General features: G+C 37.2%; 1 protein-coding gene across 9 annotated transcripts in view; it reads left to right on the forward strand.

Moving 5' to 3' along the window:
• The window catches only part of EPHA6 (EPH receptor A6), a 955,687-nt gene that overhangs the window by 190,669 nt on the left and 744,152 nt on the right, over window positions 1-20,866 (forward strand). Inside the window, exon 4 of one of the 9 annotated variants that reach the window (XM_034956984.3) lies at window positions 5,453-6,261. The exons of the other annotated variants lie outside the window; for them this stretch is intronic. Coding sequence (XP_034812875.2) covers window positions 5,453-5,478 — 26 coding nt within the window. The 3' untranslated portion in view covers window positions 5,479-6,261. Of the gene's footprint in view, window positions 1-5,452; window positions 6,262-20,866 lie in introns of those variants that run through there. 9 annotated transcript variants of the gene reach the window in all.

A 20,866-nucleotide genomic window follows, 5' to 3' on the forward strand; every position in this document is an offset into this window, starting at 1 on the left:
TGAGTAAACTGCCAAAATTTTCTCCCATTCTGTAGGTTTCCCATTCACTCTGATGATAGTTAATTTTGCTGTTCAGAAGCTCTTTAGACTAATTAGATCCCATTTATCAATTATGGCTTTTGTTGCAGTTGCTTTTGGCATTTTTGTCATGAAGTCTTTGCCCATGCCTATGTCCTGAATGGTATTGCCTAGGTTTTCTTATAGGGTTTTTATGGTTTTTGGTTTTACATTTAAGTATTTAATCTATCTTGAGTTAATTTTTGTATAAGCTATAAGGAAAGTGTCCAGTTTTTCCAGCACCATTTAATGAATAGGAGATCCTTTCCCCATTGCTTGTTTTTGTCAGGTTTGTCAAGGATCAGATGGTTGTAGATGTGTGGTGTTATTTCTGAGGTCTCTGTTCTGATCCTTTGGTCTATATGTCTGTTTTGGCATCAGTACCATGCGGTTTTGGTTACTGTAGTCTTGTAGTACAGTTTGATATCAGGTAGTGTGATGCCTCCAGCTTTGTTCTTTTTGCTTAGGATTGTCTTGGCTATGCCAGATCTTCTTTGATTCCATATGAAATTTAAAATAGCTTTTTTTCTAATTTTGTGAAGAATGTCAATGGTAGTCTGATGGGAATAGCATTGAATCTATAAATTACTTTGAGCAGTATGGCCATTTTCACATTATTGAATCTTCGTATCCATGAGGTTGGAATGTTTTCCCATTTGTTTATGTTCTCTCTTATTTCCTTGAGCAGTGGTTTGTAGTTCTCCTTGAAGAGGTCCTTCATATCCCTTGTTAGCTGTATTCCTAGGTATATTATTCTCTTTGTAGCAATTGTGAATGGGAGTTCATTCATGATTTGACTCTCCACTTGCCTATTGTTGATGTAAAGGAATGCTTGTGAGTTTTGCACATTGATTTTATATTCTGCGACTTTGCTGGAGTTGCTTATCAGTTCAAGAGGTTTTTGGGCTGAGATGATGGGGTTTTCTAAATATAAAATCATGTCGTCTACAAACAGAGACAGCTTGACTTCCTCCCTTCCTATTTGAATACCCCTTGTTTCTTTCCCTTACCTGATTGCCCTGGCCAGAACTTCCAATACTATATAGAATAGGTGTGGTAAGAGAGGGCATCCTTGTCTTGTGCCAGTTTTCAAAGGGAATGCTTCCAGCTTTTGCCCATTCAATATGATAATGGCTATGAGTTTGTCATAAATAGCTCTTATTATTTTGAGATGTGTGCCATCAATACCTAGTTTATTAAGAGTTTTTAACATGAAGGGATATTGAATTTTAACAAAGGCCTTTTCTGCATCTATTGAGATAATCATGTGGTTTTTGTCTTTGGTTCTATTTATGTGATAGATTACATTTATCGATTTGGGTATGTTGAACCAGCCTTGCATCCCAGGGATGAAGCTGACTTGATCATGATGGATAAGTTTGTTGATGTGCTGCTGGATTCGGTTTGCCAGTATTTTATTGAGGATTTTTGCATCAGTGTTCATCAGGGATATTGGCCTGAAGTTTTCTCTTTTTGTTGTGTCTCTTCCCAGTTTTGGTATCAGGATGATGTTGGCTTCATAAAATGAGTTACGGAGGAGTTCCTCCTTTTCAATTGTTTGGAATAATTTCAGAAGGAATGGTCCCAGCTCCTCTTTGTATTTCTGGTAGAGTTCAGCTGTGAATCCGTCTAGTCCTGGGCTTTTTTGGTTGGTAGGCTATTAATTACTGCCTCAATTTAAGAGCTTGTTATTAGTCTATTCAGGGATTCAACTTCTTCCTGGTTTAGTCTTGGTAGGGTGTATGCGTCCAGGAAGTTATCCATTTCTACTAGATTTTCTAGTTTATTTGCATAGAGATGTTTATAGTATTCTCCAATGGTAGTTTGTATTTCTGTGGGGTCAGTGGTGATATCCCCTGTATCATTTTTTATTGTGTCCATTTGATTCTTCTCTTCTTCTTTGCTAGTCTGGCTAGCAGTCTTTTTTTAATTTTTTCAAAAAACAGCTCCTGGATTCGTTGATTTTTTGGAATGTTGTTCGTGTCTCTATCTCTTTCAGTTCTTCTCTGGTCTTTGTTATTTCTTGTCTTCTGTTAGCCTTTGGATTAATTTGCTCTTGCCTCTCTAGCTCTTTTAATTTTGATTTTAGGGTGTTGATTCAAGATCTTTCTAGCTTTCTGATGTGGGCATTTAGTGCTATAAATTTCCCTCTTAACACTGCTTTAGCTGTGTCTCAGAGATTCTGGTATGTCATCCCTTTGTTCTCATTGGTTTCCAAGAACTTGATATCTGCCTTAATTTCATCATTTACCCAGGAGTCATTCAGGAGCAGGTTGTTCAATTTCCATTAAATTGTGTGGTTTTGAGTGGGTTTCTTAATCCTGAGTTCTAATTTGATTGCACTGTGATCAGAGAGACTGTTTGTTATTATTTCAGCTCTTTTGCATTTGCTGAGGAGTGTTTTACTTCCAATTATGTGGTCGATTTTAGAATAAGTGCCATGTGGCACTGAGAAGAATATATATTCTGTTGTTTTGGGGTGGAGAGTTCTGTAGATGTCTATTAGGTCCACTTGATCCAGAGCTGAGTTCAAGTCCTAAATATCCTTGTTAATTTTCTGTCTTGTTCATCTGTCTAGTACCGAGAGTGGGGTGTTAAAGTTTTCCACTGTTATTGCATGGGAGTCTAGGTGTCTTTGTAGGTGTCTAAGAACTTGTCTTATGAATCTGTGCCCTTCTGTAATGTTTGCATATGTATTCAGAATAGTTAGCTCTTCTTGTTGAATTATTGCCTTTACCATTATGTGATGCCCTTCCTTGTCTTTTTTGATCTCTGTTGGTTTAAAGTCTGTTTTATCAGAGATTAGGATTGCAATCCCTGCTTTTTTTTTTCTTTCCATTTGCTTGGTAAATTTTCCTCCATCCCTTTATTTTGAGCCTGTGTGTGTCTTTGCACACAAGATGGGTCTCCTGAATACAGAACACCGATGGGTCTTGACTCCTTATCCAAATCACCGGTCTGTATCTTTTAATTGGGGCATTTAGCCCATTTACATTTAAGGTTAGTATCATTATGTGTGAATTTGATCCTGTCATCATTATGCTATTTGGTTATTTTGCATACTAGTTGATGTAGTTTCTTCACAGTGTCTTTGGTCTTTATATTTTGGTATGTTTTTGCAGTGGCTGGTACCAGTTTTTCCTTTCCATATTTAGTGCTTCTTTCAGGAGCTCTTGCAGGGCAGACCTGGTGGTAATGAAATCCCTGAGCATTTGTTTGTCTGTAAAGGATTTTATTTCTCCTTTGCTTAAGAAACTTAGTTTGGCTGGATATTAAATTCCTCGTTGAAAATTCTTTTCTTTAAAAATGTTGAATATTGGCCTCCCACTCTCTTCTTGCTTGTAGGGTTTCTGCTGAGAAGTCTGCTGTTAGTCTGATGGGCTTCCCTTTGTAGGTAACCTGGCCTTTCTCTCTGGCTGCCCTTAACAGTTTTGTGTTCATTTCGACCTTGGAGAATCTGATGATTATGTGTCTTGCAGATTATGTTCTTGTGGAGTATCTTAATGGTGTTCTCTATATTTTCTGAATTTGCATGTTGGTCTGTCTTGCTAGGTTGAGGAAGTCCTCCTGGATAATATCCTGAAGTGTGTTTTCCAGCTCATTTCCATTCTCCCTGTCTCCTTCTGGTACTCCAATCAATCATAGGTTCGGTCTTTTTATGAAGTCACATGTTTTTTGGAGGCTTTGTTCATTCTTTTTCATTCTTTTTTCTCTATTCTTGTCTGCATGTCTTATTTCAGTAAGGTGGTCTTCAAACTCTGATAACCTTTCTTCCGCTGGGTCTATTTGGCTGTTGATACTTGTGTATGCTTCGTGAAGTTCTTGTGCCGTGTTTTTCAGCCCCATCAGGTTGTTTTATGTTCAAGCTATATAAACTGGTTATTGTAGTTAGCAGTTCCTCTAACCTTTTATCAAGGTTCTTCGCTTCTTTGAGTTGGGTTAGAACATGCTCTTTTAGCTCATCATAGTTTTTTATTACCCATCTCCTAAAGCCCTACTTCTGTCAATTTATCCATCTTATCCTCCATCTAGTTCTGTGCCCTTGATGGAGAGATGCTGTAATCATTTGGTTGAGAAGAGGCACTCTGGCCTTTTGGGTTTTCAGCATTTTTTCATTGATTCTCATCTTTGTGAATTTGTGTAGTTTCGGCCTTTGAGGCTGCTGACCCTTGGATGGGTTTTTTATGGGGGCCCTTTTGTTGTTGTTGTTGTTGATGATGATGCTGTTGTTGTCCCTTTCTGCTTGTTTGGTTTTCTTTCAATAGTCAGGTCCCTCTTCTGTAGGGCTACTGCAGTTTGTTTGGGGTTTACTTCATGCCTTATTCATCTGATTCGCTCCCCTGCCTGGAGATACCATTCATGGAGGCTGGAGAGCAGCAAAGATGGGTGCCTTCTCCTTCTTTTGGCACCTCTGACCTTGAAGGTCACCAACCTGATATCAGTAGGATCACTCCTGTATAGGATGTCTGACAACCCAGTTGAGTATCACGGGGAGCAGGAGTCATTTAATGAAGCACTTTGTCCCTTGGTGGAGAAGGTGTGTTTTGCTGGAGGGAAACCCACTAGTCTGGGCTGCCTGAATTCCTCAGAACTACCAAGAGGAAAGGCTAAGTCTGCTGCTCTACAGAGACTGTGGCCACTCCTTCCCCTAGGGGCTAAGGCCCAGGGAGATCCAAATTCTGTCCCTGATCCTCTGGCTGGAGTTACTGGAGATCCTGCAGGGAAATCCTGCCCACTGAGGAAGGATGGGTCCGGGTTAGACCTTAAGAGGCATTCTGGCTGCATACTGCCACAGCCAGTGTTTTGGGCTGTGGGGAAAAGTCTTGGGACCAAACCAGCCTCCCTGGCTCTGGCAGGGGAAAAGAGCAGCCTAGAGCTTTAGAAATGGGTGCTGCCCTTCCCCCATCCAGGGAGCTTAGTGTGGTAGGCAGTTGCCAGTCCCAGTGCTGGTTGCTGCCTCTCCGCCAAGGAGCTCAAAGGGCTTAGAGAGCAGGCAGCTGCAGCTGGTGCCGGTTGCCCCTCCCCCAAGGAGTTTCGTTGGCTTAAGCAGATTCCAGCTGAGAGGCTGTAAGAATCTGCACATTCCGGGGTTGGGAGGCTACGCCCCGGTGGCATGGTTTCATGAGTGGGATCTTTCGATCCATGGGTTGCACAGTTCCCCAGAAAAAGTAGTTTCCCTGGCTGGGTAGCATGCTCACTCACCACCTCACTTGGCTGGAGGGAACAGACTCCCCTTCCCTTGTGGCTCTCAGGTAGGCCACTGCACCACTCTGCTCTTCCTTCTCTCCATGGGTCATGCTAGCCTTCTAGTCAATTTTGATGAGAGAACCTGGTTACCTTGGTTGCCATTGAAGGATTCACATGCTTATCATTGTTTTTTTTTTTTTTTTGATAGGAGCCTCCAAAGGCCGCTGCTTCTAGTTGGCCATCTTGGCCCCGCCCCGAAACAGTAACTTTTGAAGAATAAAAGAAAAAGCAAAAGAGTAGCATTACTAAAATATTAAACGGTTACATTTACAGCCAAAATTTGTTTTGTTTTTTTTTTTGTGTGTTTTCATTAAGAAGACATTGTGTTGGTATGAAATATGGGTTCTGGTCAATCAAAGGGAAATTCTAGATTATTTGTAATATCATGTAATAACTTGTAGCAGAAATTGGCAGACCATAGCCTGATTGCCAACCCCAACCCATTTTTGTAAATAAAGTGTGTTGGAATACAGCCAAGTTATTCATTTACATATTATCTGTGTCTGCTTTCAAGCTATAGTAGCAGGGTTGAGTAGCTGTGTCAGACACCATATGGCCTACAAAGCTTAAAATATTTACTATCTAGTCATTTATGGATTATATTTGCATACCTCTGCCCTATAAGCAAATTAATGCATATCTTGGAAATAAAAAGTTATCAAACTTGTTATTTTTTAGCCATATATTAGTGGGTAGCATTTTTGTAATTAAACATAGAATAAAACCTCTACTGGAAATATTTCTCTCAAAAGGTAACCATCTTTTTATTCAGTCATTTATCTTGTTTCAAAAAATTATTTTTATTTATTTATTTATTTTGAGGCAGTGTCTCACTCTGTTGCCCAGGCTGGAGTGCGGTAGCGATCTCGGCGTACTGCAACCTCCACCTCCCGGGTTCAAGTGATTCTCGTGCCTCAGCCTCCAAGTAGCTGGGACTACAGGCACATGCCACCATGCTCAGTTATTTATCAAAGCATCTATGCTAAGGAATATACATTCAAAAGCTTTCAATAGAGGATTTCATATTTATTTGTCTTCGGAAAGAATTTGGTTTTTATTAAAATGCAGAAATATCTGAGAGAGATTATGTTAGTAAAAAATGTAGGGATGTGTATGTGGTACGTGTGTGTGTGTGTGTGTATTTTCATAAAGGAGTGTTAGTCAAGTGCTTGCTACTTACTTGTAACCAAACTAAGGTTTGGATGCATGCCACCTGAAAAGACAAACACATAAGAAGTAAGGTTTCATGGAAGGAAAGCAGCTTTATTCAAGTGGTGACACCTTGGGAGACGGCCAGACTCAAGTCTGAAAAATCCATCTTAAATTCTCAGTCTGTATAAGGGGATTTTAAGGGGGAAGGTTGCATGGAAACTGTACAGGAGTGTGCATGGTGCAGGTCTGCTTGTTGTTTTCCACTGCTAGTTTGACTATCCAGAGGCCTGGTTGGCATCATCTCAGTAGAGGTCAGGTTAGGGATTAACTGCACAACTGTTTCATCTTGAAAGGAAGAAAATTGAAACTGCCATCTCTGCCTCATGCCTGGATTGTTGTAAGATTAGCCTTTGGACATTTCAAGCAAACAGGTAGTTAGATATATGTGTATCAAGAAACAAACAAGGGAGGGATTATCTTTAGAGTAAGCTAGCAAACTGGCTATACTGGTTACATTAGGAGACATTTCTCAAGGACTCTTTTTAATACCAGCTAATTCTCTCATTTTGCATTTTGACTAATTGCCATGACATACACTAAAAATGTATTTGTGATTTGTTTAACTTCTATTTCTTTTTCAACTTTTATTTTAGATTTAAGGGATATGTTTACAGGCTGGTTTTATGGGTATATTGTGTGACACTAAGGTTTCTGATACAAATGATCCCATCACCCAGGTAGTGAGCATAATACTCAATAGTTTTTCACCCCTTATCCCCCACCCCGCTCCTTCCTCTAGTAGTTTTCAGTGTCCATTGTTGCCATCTTTATATATATGTGTACCTAAGATTTAACTCCCACTTATAAGTGAGGACATACTTACTTATAAGTAAGTATGGTTTTCTGTTTGTGCATTAATTTACTTGGGATAATGGCTTGCTGCCTTATCCATGTTGCAGCAAAGAACATTATTTCTTTCTCTTTTTTGTGGCTGCGTAGTACTCCATGGTACATATATACCATATTTTCTTTATCTGCTACACAATTGGAGGGCACCTAGGTTGATTCAATGTGTTTGATATTGTGAATAATGCTGTGATGAACTTACAAGTGTATGTCTTTTTGGTAGAGTGATTGATTTAAAAATATATATGTACCCAGTAATGGGATTGTTGGATCAAATGGTAGTTTTGTTTTAAGTTCTTTGAGAAACCTACAAACTGCTTTCCATGGTGGCTGAACTAATTTACATTCCCACAACAGTATATAAGTTTTCCCTTTTCTTTGCAGCCTCGCCAGCATCTGTTTTTGCTTTTTTTTTTGAGACAGGGTCTGACTCTGTCACCCAGGCTGGAGTGCATTGGCATGATCACAGCTCACAGTAGCATTGACATCTCTGACTCTGGGCTCAGATGATCCACCCATCTCAGCCTCCATGGTAGCTGGAACTACACATGTGTGCCACCTGCCCAACTAATTATGTATATTCATATATATATATGTATATTCATATATATATTTTTATATATGAATATATTATAAAACTAAAATATATATACATAAAATTTATGTGTGTGTGTGTGTGTGTGTGTATATATATATATATATATATTTTTTTTTTTTTAAATAAACTGGGTTTTGTCTTGTTGCCCAGGCTTGTCTCAAACTCCTGGGCTTAAGCAATCTGCCCCCCTCGGCCTCTCAAGTACTGGGATTATAGGTATGAGCCACCACACTGGACTTGTTGTTTTTTGACTTTTTAATAATAGCCCTTCTGACTGATTTCAAATGGTATCTCGTTATTGTTTTTATTTACATTTCTCTCACGATTAGTGATGTGGAACACTTTTCATATGTTTCTTGGCTACTTACATGTCTTTTGAGAAGTATCTGTTAGTATATTTGCCCACTTTAATGGGCTTGTTTATTTATTTACACTTGTTGAATTGTTTTAGTTCTTTACAGATTCTGAATATTAGACCTTTTTCAGATGCATAGTTTGCAAATATACTCTCCCATTCTGTAGGTTGTCTGTTTACCCTGTTGATAATTTCTTTTGCTGTGTAGAAGCTCTTTAGCTTAATTAGGCCTCACTTGTCAATTTTTGTTTTTGTTGCAATTGCTTTTGAGGACTTAGTCATAAATTCTTTCTCAAGCCCAGTATTCAGAATGGTATTTCTTAGATTTTCTTCTACGATTGTTGTAGTGTGAGGTCTTATATAAATGCGCTTGTTTAAAAAAGTGTGAGTTAATGATTTATATTCTTTGTGTAAAAGTATACACAGCATCAGATTATAAATAAAATTTAATTATATTTTACTTAGAAATGATTAAAAAAAAAGATTTTCTGTGAACCATAGACTAAATTTCCAGTAGGTTCTCATGTTTTTCTCCGTACATCTATATTATATTCTGCTTTTAGCAATCCTAGATATATGTTTATTAAGGTGTGATGGAGGCCTAATATTTACTGCGTACCCACTACGTCCTGAAAAACCATGAATTGCCATTAATTATCACAATCTGTGTCAAACAATACACAAATCCTTGGAACACAGTACTATTTATAATTGTGCTGTTGCTTATATGAAGGGATGTACACTCACATGGAGGCCATAAGTGTATATACACTTTGTATACTTAGCTTATTATGTTATGAAATACGTTTAAAATGGGTGTTCTTTGAAATTTTCCCAAAATTGATAATCTTGAATAAAAACTTTTTATGAAGATATTTCTAAAATAAGTAATATATCTTACCTGCTTAAGATATAAACAAGAACCTTTGTTTTCAACCAAAATAATAGTTATATTCAAATTATGAAGCATGTTTTTGCATAGGAGTTTTATGTTTTTGTTTTTGGCATGGGTCTTCAGTAATGCCTCCTGCAAACTCATCATTATTGTATATTGTCATTATCTTATTTTTGTACTTCTCTTTTTCTCTGCCCTCTCCACCACCCAATCTGTCTTATTTTTGCCCTTTAAAGAACTGAATTTATGCTGAATGGTGAATATTTTATCATTATGTTTATTTATATTTGAACTTTCTTATACTGTGTACTTGATTAAACTTTCCTGTAAAATGTGACTATATTTTCCCATTTTATACCTCTTGTCTTTTAAGATAGAGATGAACAGAGAAAGAGATAAAAAGAGAGATAGATAGATCAATAGATAGATATCCAACCCATTCATTCTAATTCATCAAAAGTAAGGATTTGGAGAAATTATTTACCATTAAATATTAAAATGATTTTTCAGAATTTTACTTCCTTCCTTCCTTTCCTTCCTTTCTCCTGCCTTCCCTCCCTCCCTCCCTTCCTCCCTACCTCTCTCCCTCCCTCCCTTCCTTCATTTCTCCCTTTTTCTTTCCTCTCTCCCTTCACCTCCTTCCTTCCTTCCCTCCCACCTTCCTTCTTCCTTTCTTTTCCTTTCCTTCTTTCCTTCCTTTCTGTTATGGCATAAATATGCAAAAGTTGTTTGGAGGAAATGGAGAAAATTATTGCTTAATACATCTCTTCTTCCATTAAAGTTCTTTCTGTATGTGTATACTTGGCATTCTTAGGAAAGGACTGTGATGTTGAAACATAAATTAGCAATGCTTGCAGAATTTAATGATCTGCCTGTGAATGCAAAATATATCATATAATAATTCTGTACCTACTAATGAAACATTGAAGAGTCCAGCATTGCACGTGGAATGTTTCTTTAAATGAATATTACTTCAAAGGGGTGATGATCAAAGTATTTAAGAATTCCTAAAGGATCAGAAATTCTTTTTTGAGATAATTTTCCTTAACATAACAGTGCATGTTTATTTGCTGTCTGATGGCCACGGAGTAGTGGTATGTTATGAAAAAATGTCTTAAATTTGCTGTGACAGCCTCTTTTCCCAGAAGATTAGCATATCAAGGTTTGTCTTCTATATATATTTGTAAGCTAGATAAAAGTGTTAATTCTAATTGAAATGGTTCCTTTAGTAGATTTAATGAACCCTCCACCAACAAGTAAATTAAACTGAAAATTATTGACACAAGTTTTATCATTGGAGAAGAAAATAATTACCAAAATCATTGTCTCCTCTTGATCAAATTTAACTCCCTTGTCATAGAAAATTGTAAATTGAAATTAGGAGTAAAGGGCTGTGTGAAAAAAGAAGTAACATTATACAATAAAGTATTGTAAAAGAAAATCTTACTAGTTGCTGAAACCTTATACTGTAAGAAAAAGCAAGGGAAATAGATGTTCAATTGGTAAAATCAGTATAAAGTAACAACTTAAAATGATTTTGTCCAGCTCTGTCATTAAGTAGGGCCTATAAGCAGTAGTGGAACTTTACCCCAGAAACATATGTGTGTGTTTTCTTTTCCAGAAAGATCCAGGAGTGTTTGGGTTACAGCCAGTTTCATTTCTTAATACAGGAAAATTATGAGGGTCTGTCTGGACTGTCTTTTCAATGTCAAACTAAATATGCTTTTAGAATAAAAGAATAAGTGTTGTAAGGGGAAAAACCCATTAAAACTATTCCCATCTCCAATTTTAATGTTAAAAAGAATATATATACATGATTAATTAAAATAAATTATGTTTGGGAAAGGCTCTGAGTTCACAGTGATAATCAAAAGGGACACATTAAAATACAAATATAACAGAGTGGAAGGGGATCAGGAGAGGAGTGAACACTGCTGGTGAGAACAGCACTGGAGCATGATTCCACATCCAGAAGACGCAGCTCCCCACATATTTGACAAGGCTCCCAGACTCTGAGACCGTTATCAAGTTCATTGGGCTCACAGAAACAGATAATTTATTTAAAAATTAGAAACAAAAACTTCACTAATAGCTGACGATCTCTGGGTAGTGACTTTTTTTAATTATGAGAAAACATTTAAGGAAAATCAGTGCTTTTACATTCCATTTCAGAATTGCTTTGGCTATTTGTTTATTGTCTTTCCTTGTTTACTTGCACTATTTGGCTAACCTGCAGTTTGTTCATTCTTCCATTCTTCATTCTTCCTGAAAAAAAAAAATCAACAGCTTCATTAATCTTAAAATATAAAAAGAAAATCCCAAAGTGGTGAATGAAACATTGAAGATATGTGTCTTACTAAAGCAGCTTGCTGTAGGTATGGGCTGCGTTTTTTGTTTGATACTTTGTATATTCAGATAGTTATTTATATAGAAGTTAAATTCTACAAGTTTCTGGTAATGACTTTAAACAATTAATGTATCTTCCAACAATAAAATCAACACTTCTGATTTTGAATGAAAAAAATCTGAACTTTTGGCAATGATTCAAAGCTTTTTCTCTGAATTTCAAAATTTTTGATAGAATCCCCACTTCAAATTCCCCCCCACTCTGTTAAATTTAACTATAATAATGTGAACATTCCAATTTCAGAAAAAAAGTAAATTAAATATAAAAAGTTCTAATAAGAAATAGTTATTTACATTATAAAATATGTATTTACTTTAAAATGCATACAATTCAGTTAAAATCAAGAGACCAAATGAGACTTATTTATAATAGCTCTATTAAGTAATAATGACATAAAATAAACTGTACTTTAAAGTGTGCAGTTTGGTAAGTTTTGACATATGTCTAGAGCCGTGAACCCATCATCACAACTAAGACAATAAGCATATCTTTCATTCCCAAATTTTTCCTTACGCACCTATGTAATTCCTCTCTCCTTTCCCTTAGTACAGCCAATAACTATGGCTCTATACACTTGTCTCTTTATGTTGGTTAACATGTTCTAGAATTATCACAGGCATCTGCAGTATCCACTCTTTTGCCTGCTCTTTAATTCAATATGATTATTTTGCCATTTGTTCATGTAACTGGATGTATCAGTACTCAGTATTAAAAGTTCATTACTTTTAATGCTGAGTAGTAGAGCATTGTTTGGATATACCACTAGTTGTTTATCCATTCATTTGCTGATGGACATTTTGGTAGTATCTTGTTTGTGGCTGTTACAAATAAATTTGTTAAGAACATTTATGGAGGGGCAGAGCAAGATGGCCAAATAGAAGCCTCCAATCATCCCACTACCACAAGGACACCAATTTAACAACTATCTACCCAAAATAAGCACCTTCATAAGAACCAAAAATCAGGTGAGCATTCACAGTACCTAGGCTTAATTTCATATTACTGAAAGAGGCACTGGAAGAGGGTAGGATATAGTTCTGATTTACTGATGGCACACCTCTTCCATTCCCTGGAAGTGGCTGTGTGGCTCAGAGTGAGAATCTCTGTGCCTGGGAGAGGGACAGTGCAGCAACTGTGAGACATTGCATTGAACTCAGTAGTCCTTTGTAATAGCAGAAAGCAAAACCAGGCTGAACACAGCTGATGCCAACCCTCAGAAGGAGTATTTAAATCAGCCTCAGCTAGAAGGAAATTGTCCATCCCGGCAGTCAAAAAATTGAGTTCTGGCAAGTCTCACCCCCACATGCTAAAGTGCTTGGGGGCCCCAAATAAATGGGAAAGGCAGTCTAGGCCCCAATGACTGAAACTTCTAGGTGAATCTAGGGCTGAACTGGACTCACAGCCAGTGGACTTATGGGGCAAGTGACCTACACAGACACCATTTAGGGTAGTGAAGGAAATGCTCGTGCTGCTGGATGTATTGGAGCTCCATTGTATGTTATTTGTTTCTTTTCTCTTGCTGCTTTTAGGATCCTTTATCCTTGATCTTTGGGGGTTCAATTGTTAAATGCCTTTAGGTAGTTGTCTTTGGGTTAAATCTGCTTGGTGTTCTATAACTTTATTGTATTTGGATATGGACATATTTTTCTAGGTTGGGAATGTTCTTTGTTGTTATCCCTTTGAATAAACTTTCTACGCCTATCTTTTTCTCTACCTCTTCTTTAAGGCAAGTAACTCTTAGATTTATTCTTCTGAGGCTATTTTCTAGATCCTGGAGGCATGCTTTACTGTTTCTTATTCTTTTTTTTTTTGTCTCCTCTATGTATTTTCACATAGCCTACCTTCAACCTCACTAATCCTTCTTCTGCTTGATCAAACCTGCTATTGAAAGACTCTGATACATTCTTCATTTGTCCATCACATTTTTCAGCTCCAGAATTTCTGCTTGATTCTTTTAAATTACTTCAATCTACTTGTTAAATTTACCTGATAGAATTCTGAATTTCTTCTCTTTTTCTGTCTCCCATTTATTTTGGGATCTTTATTTGCATACATTTTTACCGCTTTATGTGTAGGGACCAGCCCCACAGGGTCAGTGGGTCTCTCCCCATGTGTGGAGACGAGAGAGTGTAGAAATAAAGACACAAGACAAAGAGATAAAAGGAAAGACAGCTGGGCCCGGGAGACCACTACCACCAAGTCGCAGAGACCAGTAGTGGCCCCAAATGCCAGGCTGCACTGATATTTATTGGATACAAGACAAAGGGGCAGGATAAGGAGAGTGAGCCATCTCCAATGATAGGTAAGGCCACGTGGGTCACGTGTCCACTGGCCATAGGGCCCTTCCCTGCCTGGCAGCTGAGGCAGAGAGGGAGAGGAGACAAAGAGAGAAACAACTTACACCATTATTAGAGACTTTTAGTACTTTCACTAATTTGCTACTGCTATCTAGAAGACAGAGCCAGGTGTACAGGATGGAACATGAAGGCGGACTAGGAGCATGACCACTGAAGCACAGCATCACAGGGAGACGGTTAGGCCTCCGGATAACCGCAAGCGAGCCTGACTAATGTCAGGCCCTCCACAAGAGGTGAAGGAGTAGAATCTTCTCTAAACTCCCCTGGGGAAAGGGAGACTCCCTTTCCCGGTCTGCTAAGTAGCGGGTGTTTTTCCTTGACACGCTACCCTTAGACCACGGTCCGCCTGGCAACGGGCGTCTTCCCAGACGCTGGCGTTACTGCTAGACCAAGGAGCCCTCTGGTGGCCCTGTCTGGGCATAACAGAAGGCTCACACTGTCTTCTGGTCACTCCTCACTATGTCCCCTCAGCTCCTATCTCTGTATGGCCTGGTTTTTCCTAGGTTATGATTATAGAGGGAGGATTATTATAGTATTGGAGTAAAGAGTAATTGTTACAAACTAATGATTAATGATATTCATATATAATCATATCTAAGATCTATATCTGATATAACTATTCTTATTTTATATTTTATTATACTGGAACAGCTCGTGTCCTCGGTCCCTTGCCTTGGCACCTGGGTGGCTTGCCGCCCACATTTATGTTCTTTTATAGTTTATTAATGCTCTGATAATTTTTCTTAATATTGATACAAGACTTTTCGAATCTTCTGGGTGCTTCTTTCTGTGGCCTTGGGTAATTTTCTCACACATATGTGCTAATCATCACTTGGTCAAGTATTTGAGGAGGCACTCCACAAATGCAGTTTTTTTTTCTTTTGCCATCACTCTCCTCTCTAGTAATCTATCTCCTGTGAACTCTTTCAGTTCACGGCTGGAGCTGTGACTCCAGCTATGTTTTCTCAACACAAAAAGACTGCCTGTCTCTACCTCATTTCCTTCTCACTGTGTTGTAGCCTGGACACTTTCTTTACGCATAAGTTGGAGCAATGTTGAGGCTGACTTCATTTTATTCCTTTGTCTTGGGGATTATGTGTTTTTCTCCTTTTTTTTAGTTGTTTCACCAGTAAGTACATATTTATTCTCTGTTATATCTCTGTGGCCAGAAGTCCTGATAGAACAGATTTAATTTATCAGATTTTTAATAAACTCGAGAACATGTATATACACACAATATATACGTGTATATTATGTATATATAAAACATATACATAATTATTATATTTTTGCTTTTCTTTGTAAGTTTGTGTCTGTGATGTTTACTGTGTGTGGTATTTGTATATAGGTGTCGTCATTTGAATCATTGGTCCCAGTTTTTCATTTCTCCTTGTATTCATGCTTTTCCGCATATAACTTTGAAGTTTTTTCCACTAAAGCACAAGTGCTTTTCCAGATTCCTTGACTTTGGCCTTAGCAATAAGGTTTGTTTGGGCCAATGGAATATGAGTCTAAGTTGTAGTATGCCAGTTCTGAGCCTATGCCTCAAGTGGCCTAGCTTCTTTTTGCTTGCTCTATTATACCTCTGTCAATACCAGGAGCTTTCCTAGTGTTTTCTGGTGCAGACTGAGCCCCAACTGCAGTGAAGATTGCAACCAGCCAAGATCCACAGACTGAAGCAGTTTCCTGCCATGTGCAGGCTAGATCAGATGACCTCAGTGAATCCCCAGAATAAATGATAGAGATGAAAAATATAGATATATGCGGATTCACTGACAATAATAAGATGAATAATGCATGCAGAAATTTCACAGATCAGGTCATTATAGCGAAATAATAGGACAACATGTTATGTAACTCTGGACAAGTAAGAAAAATAATATTTCTAGGGCAGTCCAGTTTACAAAATACTGAAATGGACCTGCAGAGTACCTAAGTCTGTTGGAGCATAGATGAAGAGTCAAGAAAATGCAGGATGGAGAGACAAAGCTATAGCAATGCTAACAAGAATAGAACACTAAGAATTGTAGTTTTGTGGTCAGCAATAGGGGTCATGATGTGATAAATGCTATTATCCAGACGGGAGCACAGTCTCTGTGAGTTACCCAAAAAAGGTTTCACAGGAAGAGATTCCCCTGGTCCAGTACAGTAACTTCTCCTAGCCATTTGGATAAAAATTTACTTGCTAAAGGGGATCTCAAAATATAGACCCACCTTTAGGTTTTTTTAAATTGTTTTTATATAATTTGCATATATTCCCCTTAAGAGTCTGTTCTTAACCCATTTATTATGCCTAGTGATCCGTTATTGGAGCGCTAAGCTTATGGGAGTTATTTATATCCTACTGCTCAAAGTCATCGCCAAGGTTTGATTTTTTTTAAAAAAAAGTCAACCTCTGGCATAAATGGGTTAAATCATTGTTGATAAAGTGTTTTCTTCATTTTAGTGAATTACAACTTATAAAAAACCTTCAGCATAGATATCTAAATATTGTGGTCCTTATATTATTCTTAGAATGAAAAGACTTGCAGCCAGAGTGGCCAAACAGGTAACACTACTTTCTCATAATTCATCAGCAAGTTTAAAATGTACTGCTAATGTGTTCCTTCCTCTTGATCACTATTAATTTCATAGGTTAAACTTGGACTGTATAGCCTAACAGTTCCACATTTGTGCCCCAACTATTCATTTTCTAAGAAGCAGCTGGTCGTTTCTTTTATCTTTCTTTTGCTTCGTTTTATCTTTAAAATAATATCCAAACTCAGGGTCATGGCTCAGGATGACCTCTTCTCCTTCCAGGATCTAGCCATTGCCTGCCCCTACACCTTCATCTCCAACATTGGCCTTACTTCCTGTGACTACTCTGTTATTCGCATCACTCATTGTTTAGAACTCTCGAAATTTCTTCCTTTAGGGCCTTTGCATTTGTTGCTTCCTCTGTCTTAAGTATCTCCTCTTCTGTATGAGTCTTCTAGGGCTGCCCTAGCAGAATGCCACAAATTTATGTTTTCACATTTCTGGAGGTGGAAAGTCAAAGATCACGGTTATGGCAGGGTTAGTTTCTGGTGGGGATGCTCTTCCTTACTTGCAGAAGGCCACGTTCTTGCTGTGTCATCACATGGTTTTTCCTCTGTGCTTGTGCACTTGTCATGTCTCTTCTTCTTATCAGGACAACAATCCTATTGGTTTCAGGCCTGAGCCTTATAACCCTATTTAATGTTAATAACCTTTGTAAAAGCCATATCTCATATCACATTGGGGGTTAGAGTTTCAACCTATGCATTTTGGGGACACAATGTAGTCTATATCACCTTGCCTTATCCTTTGCCACTTAGATCATCACATGGTCGATGCCTTTTCATTACTCAGGTGTTATTTCTAATCATTTCCTTGGAGAGTTCTCCCTCAACTATTGCTTAATCACAGTGTATTGTAACTCTACAGGACATGTCTGACCCTGTTCACTCATCACTAAAATTACTATATACAACCAGAATTGTGCTTGGCACATATAATGAAGCATTGAGAAAACATTTGTTGAATAAATGTTTTCTTCTAATACTGGTTTATGGGCATAACTATTTCTGAATGTGTCCTTTCTCAAAGGTAGACACCTGAGCTTTATGATCCATGGTGTTATCCTAAAAAACAGAACACAATATTATTATATTAAGTATACCACTGAATATAGCAATTGGTGTCTGAGGAGTTACAACATGTCATTATTTAAATAGGTTATCATATTTTTTCCAGTAATCACCCCAGCTATATTAAAATGAAACTTCTCCCCTTTTTCTCTCTAGGTAGCATCTTCCTTGACTCTTTCTTAGACAGATGCTATAACTTTTCAGCTACTTGAGTTAATAGTTTATTTCATTATTTATTGATTTTAAAATGCCAATCTCAAATTATACTCAAAGGTTTTTCTACATTTCCCATCTGTGATGACAGCTCTTATAGCTTTAAGAGTACTAGGTTGTGGGTGGGCTTCAAGACATCTCTTTTCACTCCCACTTCTAGATGCCAGCTCCATCTGTGATATGACAAGAGCGGGTAAATATCTTCTTACTTGACTCAATAAGATTGCAGTCTTCTTTTCCTTGGTTGTTGCTTCTCAGGCTGACACTTACTCCAGATGTCCTCTGCATGGTTGGGCTCCTAATTCCTGTAATTCTGAATGGTCTCCATGTACTTTCTTTTAGAATCACCTAAGAGGTGTTCCACTTCTTGGGTCACTGAAAGAGGCTGGTCAAGATTCAAATCCACTTATTTAATCACTTTATTCTTGGTTAAAATCCAACAAAGACTGATCCTAGCATACCTTTTCTTTGTTTTCTGCCTGAATGAGTATTAGCAGGCCAGCTTGAGCACAGCAGCATTATTTACATCCATCATGCCCAAGAGTAGTTCATATCCTTGCTTCATCAAATAGGAGGACAAGTTATTTGCCAGAATTCCTTATCTTAGCACCTCCATCTCTCTGTTGGTCATTGCTTTCATGCCTGGGCAGCAATAAAGTATCTGTGGATCCAATGCCTCACTAACTCTTTTTTGTTTCTGAGATGGAGTCTCATTCTGTTGCCCAGGCTGGAGTGCAGTGGCGCGATCTTGGCTCACTGAAAGCTCCACCTCCTGTTTTCAAGCAATTCTCCTGCCTCAACCTCCTGGGTAGCTGGGACTACAGGCACATGCCACAACACCTGGCTAATTTTTTTGTATTTTTAGTAGAGACAGCGTTTCACTGAGTTAGCCAGGATGGTCTCAATCTCCTGACCTCATGATCTGCCTGCCTTGGCCTCCCAAAGTGCTGGGATTACAGGCTTGAGCCACCGCTCTCAGCCCTTTGTTTTGTCTTTACATCTCTTTTTCAAATTTGAAATTATTTCTCATGAGAGATTGTCCCTAACCAGAATATTATTTCAATTTCAAGTACTTTATTCTTATTTATTTTTATCTTTATAATTTACCTTCTAAGATTTTTTTCATGTTCTTATTTTGCTACTATGTATATTTACTTAGTGATATGTTAGATATAATATTAGCAAACAAGACTAATATCTATTATCAGGGAAAATAGGTTTTCAACTTTATAGTATATGACCTTTAGAAGTAAAATGTTAAATTTTTTTTTTTTTTTACTATTTTACAATGTTTCTTTTAAAACTATTTCCTATTTATATTCATTTAGATTTAAAATCTCCAATAAGGAAATAACTTATTTTCTCTGCTGAAGAGTTGTAAAATTCAATTATGCATAAAGACAAACATCATCCTGAGTAAAGAATCATCCGTAAGATTAGCGGAATGAATCTGCTGCAACATTTACACTTCATACTCTGAAATTGATTTTTATGCATTTTAATGGAAGCAATATTTTGCATTTGAGTACATTACATAGGAAAATAAAATGTCAAGGCTTATTCCTCACAGAGTTCACAATCTCCGTTTCTGTTTCTGTATTTTTTTCTCATTTTACTTAGAGGAATTGTTATGAGATGATCTAGTGGTCAGTTCATTTCTCATTCTTTTAGAACAATAATTTGCACATTAAAGTCCTAATACAAATAAATATACCCTATGTTCCCATCTGTTATTCTTACTCTATTGAGACCTAGTATAAGAGTAGAGCAGTAAATGGAATACAGTCTTACTTCTCAACCATATCTTTTTTTCAAATGGCAAAATATGTAAATATTTCTCATATGTTTAAATTTTTACTTTTATTTGAAACCACTAATGCCCAAATAATACATTGATCTCAGTCATGGGAAGAGGTGGTAAGATATGATTAATATGTCTTTATTGTAGCTTGCTGTGATTTCATGTAAAGAACATGCGATTTTATGACTCTCACTAGTGTAATGAATAAGTAAAATTTTAGCTTTAGAATTAATGCACATACCCTGACATTTTATATCTAATTGATCTGAAAGAAATTCTAAAGAGAGTTAAACACTTTAAGTTCCCAAACATGAAGAATTTGAATAAAGCATGAAAGGAACAGAGAGCTATTTGTTGTTTACTTTATTCTTCGAGAAGCTAAAACTCAGAATCTAAAGCACAGAAGAAAATGTCCCAATTTTCAAAATCAAGAAATCAAGAATCATGTTTACATGGTTTTTTTAACTCACACTTTCTATGAGCCAAGTGTTGTATTTAAAGATATTTCATTGAACATATTGGACACAGTTTCTTCCTGCAAAGAGTTAACATTTGCAAAGCCGTTCCCTTATTACTTCCTGGATATTTTTTCCTTCCTATTTTAGTGTTAGGTTATTTCAAGTGACTCTTGATTCTTATTTTTTTACTTGAAAAATATGGAAAAACAAAACAAAAACTACCATTTAGTGACAAACTATCTGGTTTCCAAAAACCTGAAAAATTAAAATAGTTTTTGTATAATAATAAACCCATGTAAGAAGTTAGTTATGATTTAATGGAAATGCTGCCTCTGTATATGTAATGTAAAGAGGGGGCAATGTAATTTATGGATGAGGCATGCAGGCTCTGGATTTCAGATTGACTGAGTTCTAAGCTCAGTTTTGCCACTCACAGGGCAAGCTGTTCAAGCACTACAATATAGGAGAGAGAGCAATACCTATGTCATGAGATTTTTATGAGGATTAAATGAGATAATGTACATAGGAGATTTAGTAAAGCACCTCTCACTTCGTAAGCACTCACCATTATTATGCAACATTTCAACACTTTTTTAATAAAAAGTAATTTAAAACTATTAGGGAAGAGTGAGACAGGAAGAGAAAGGGAGAGAGAGAGAATGAGTAAATAGGATTAATGAAAGAGTTGATTTTAAAAAGTCTCTGATATTAGTACTTTGGGTAGAAAAATTTTATACTAGTCTTTTGCCAGATGCATAGTTAGTAAAAATTCT

The sequence above is a fragment of the Pan paniscus genome, chromosome 2, assembly GCF_029289425.2.
Source record: "Pan paniscus chromosome 2, NHGRI_mPanPan1-v2.0_pri, whole genome shotgun sequence".
Taxonomy (NCBI): domain Eukaryota; kingdom Metazoa; phylum Chordata; class Mammalia; order Primates; family Hominidae; genus Pan; species Pan paniscus.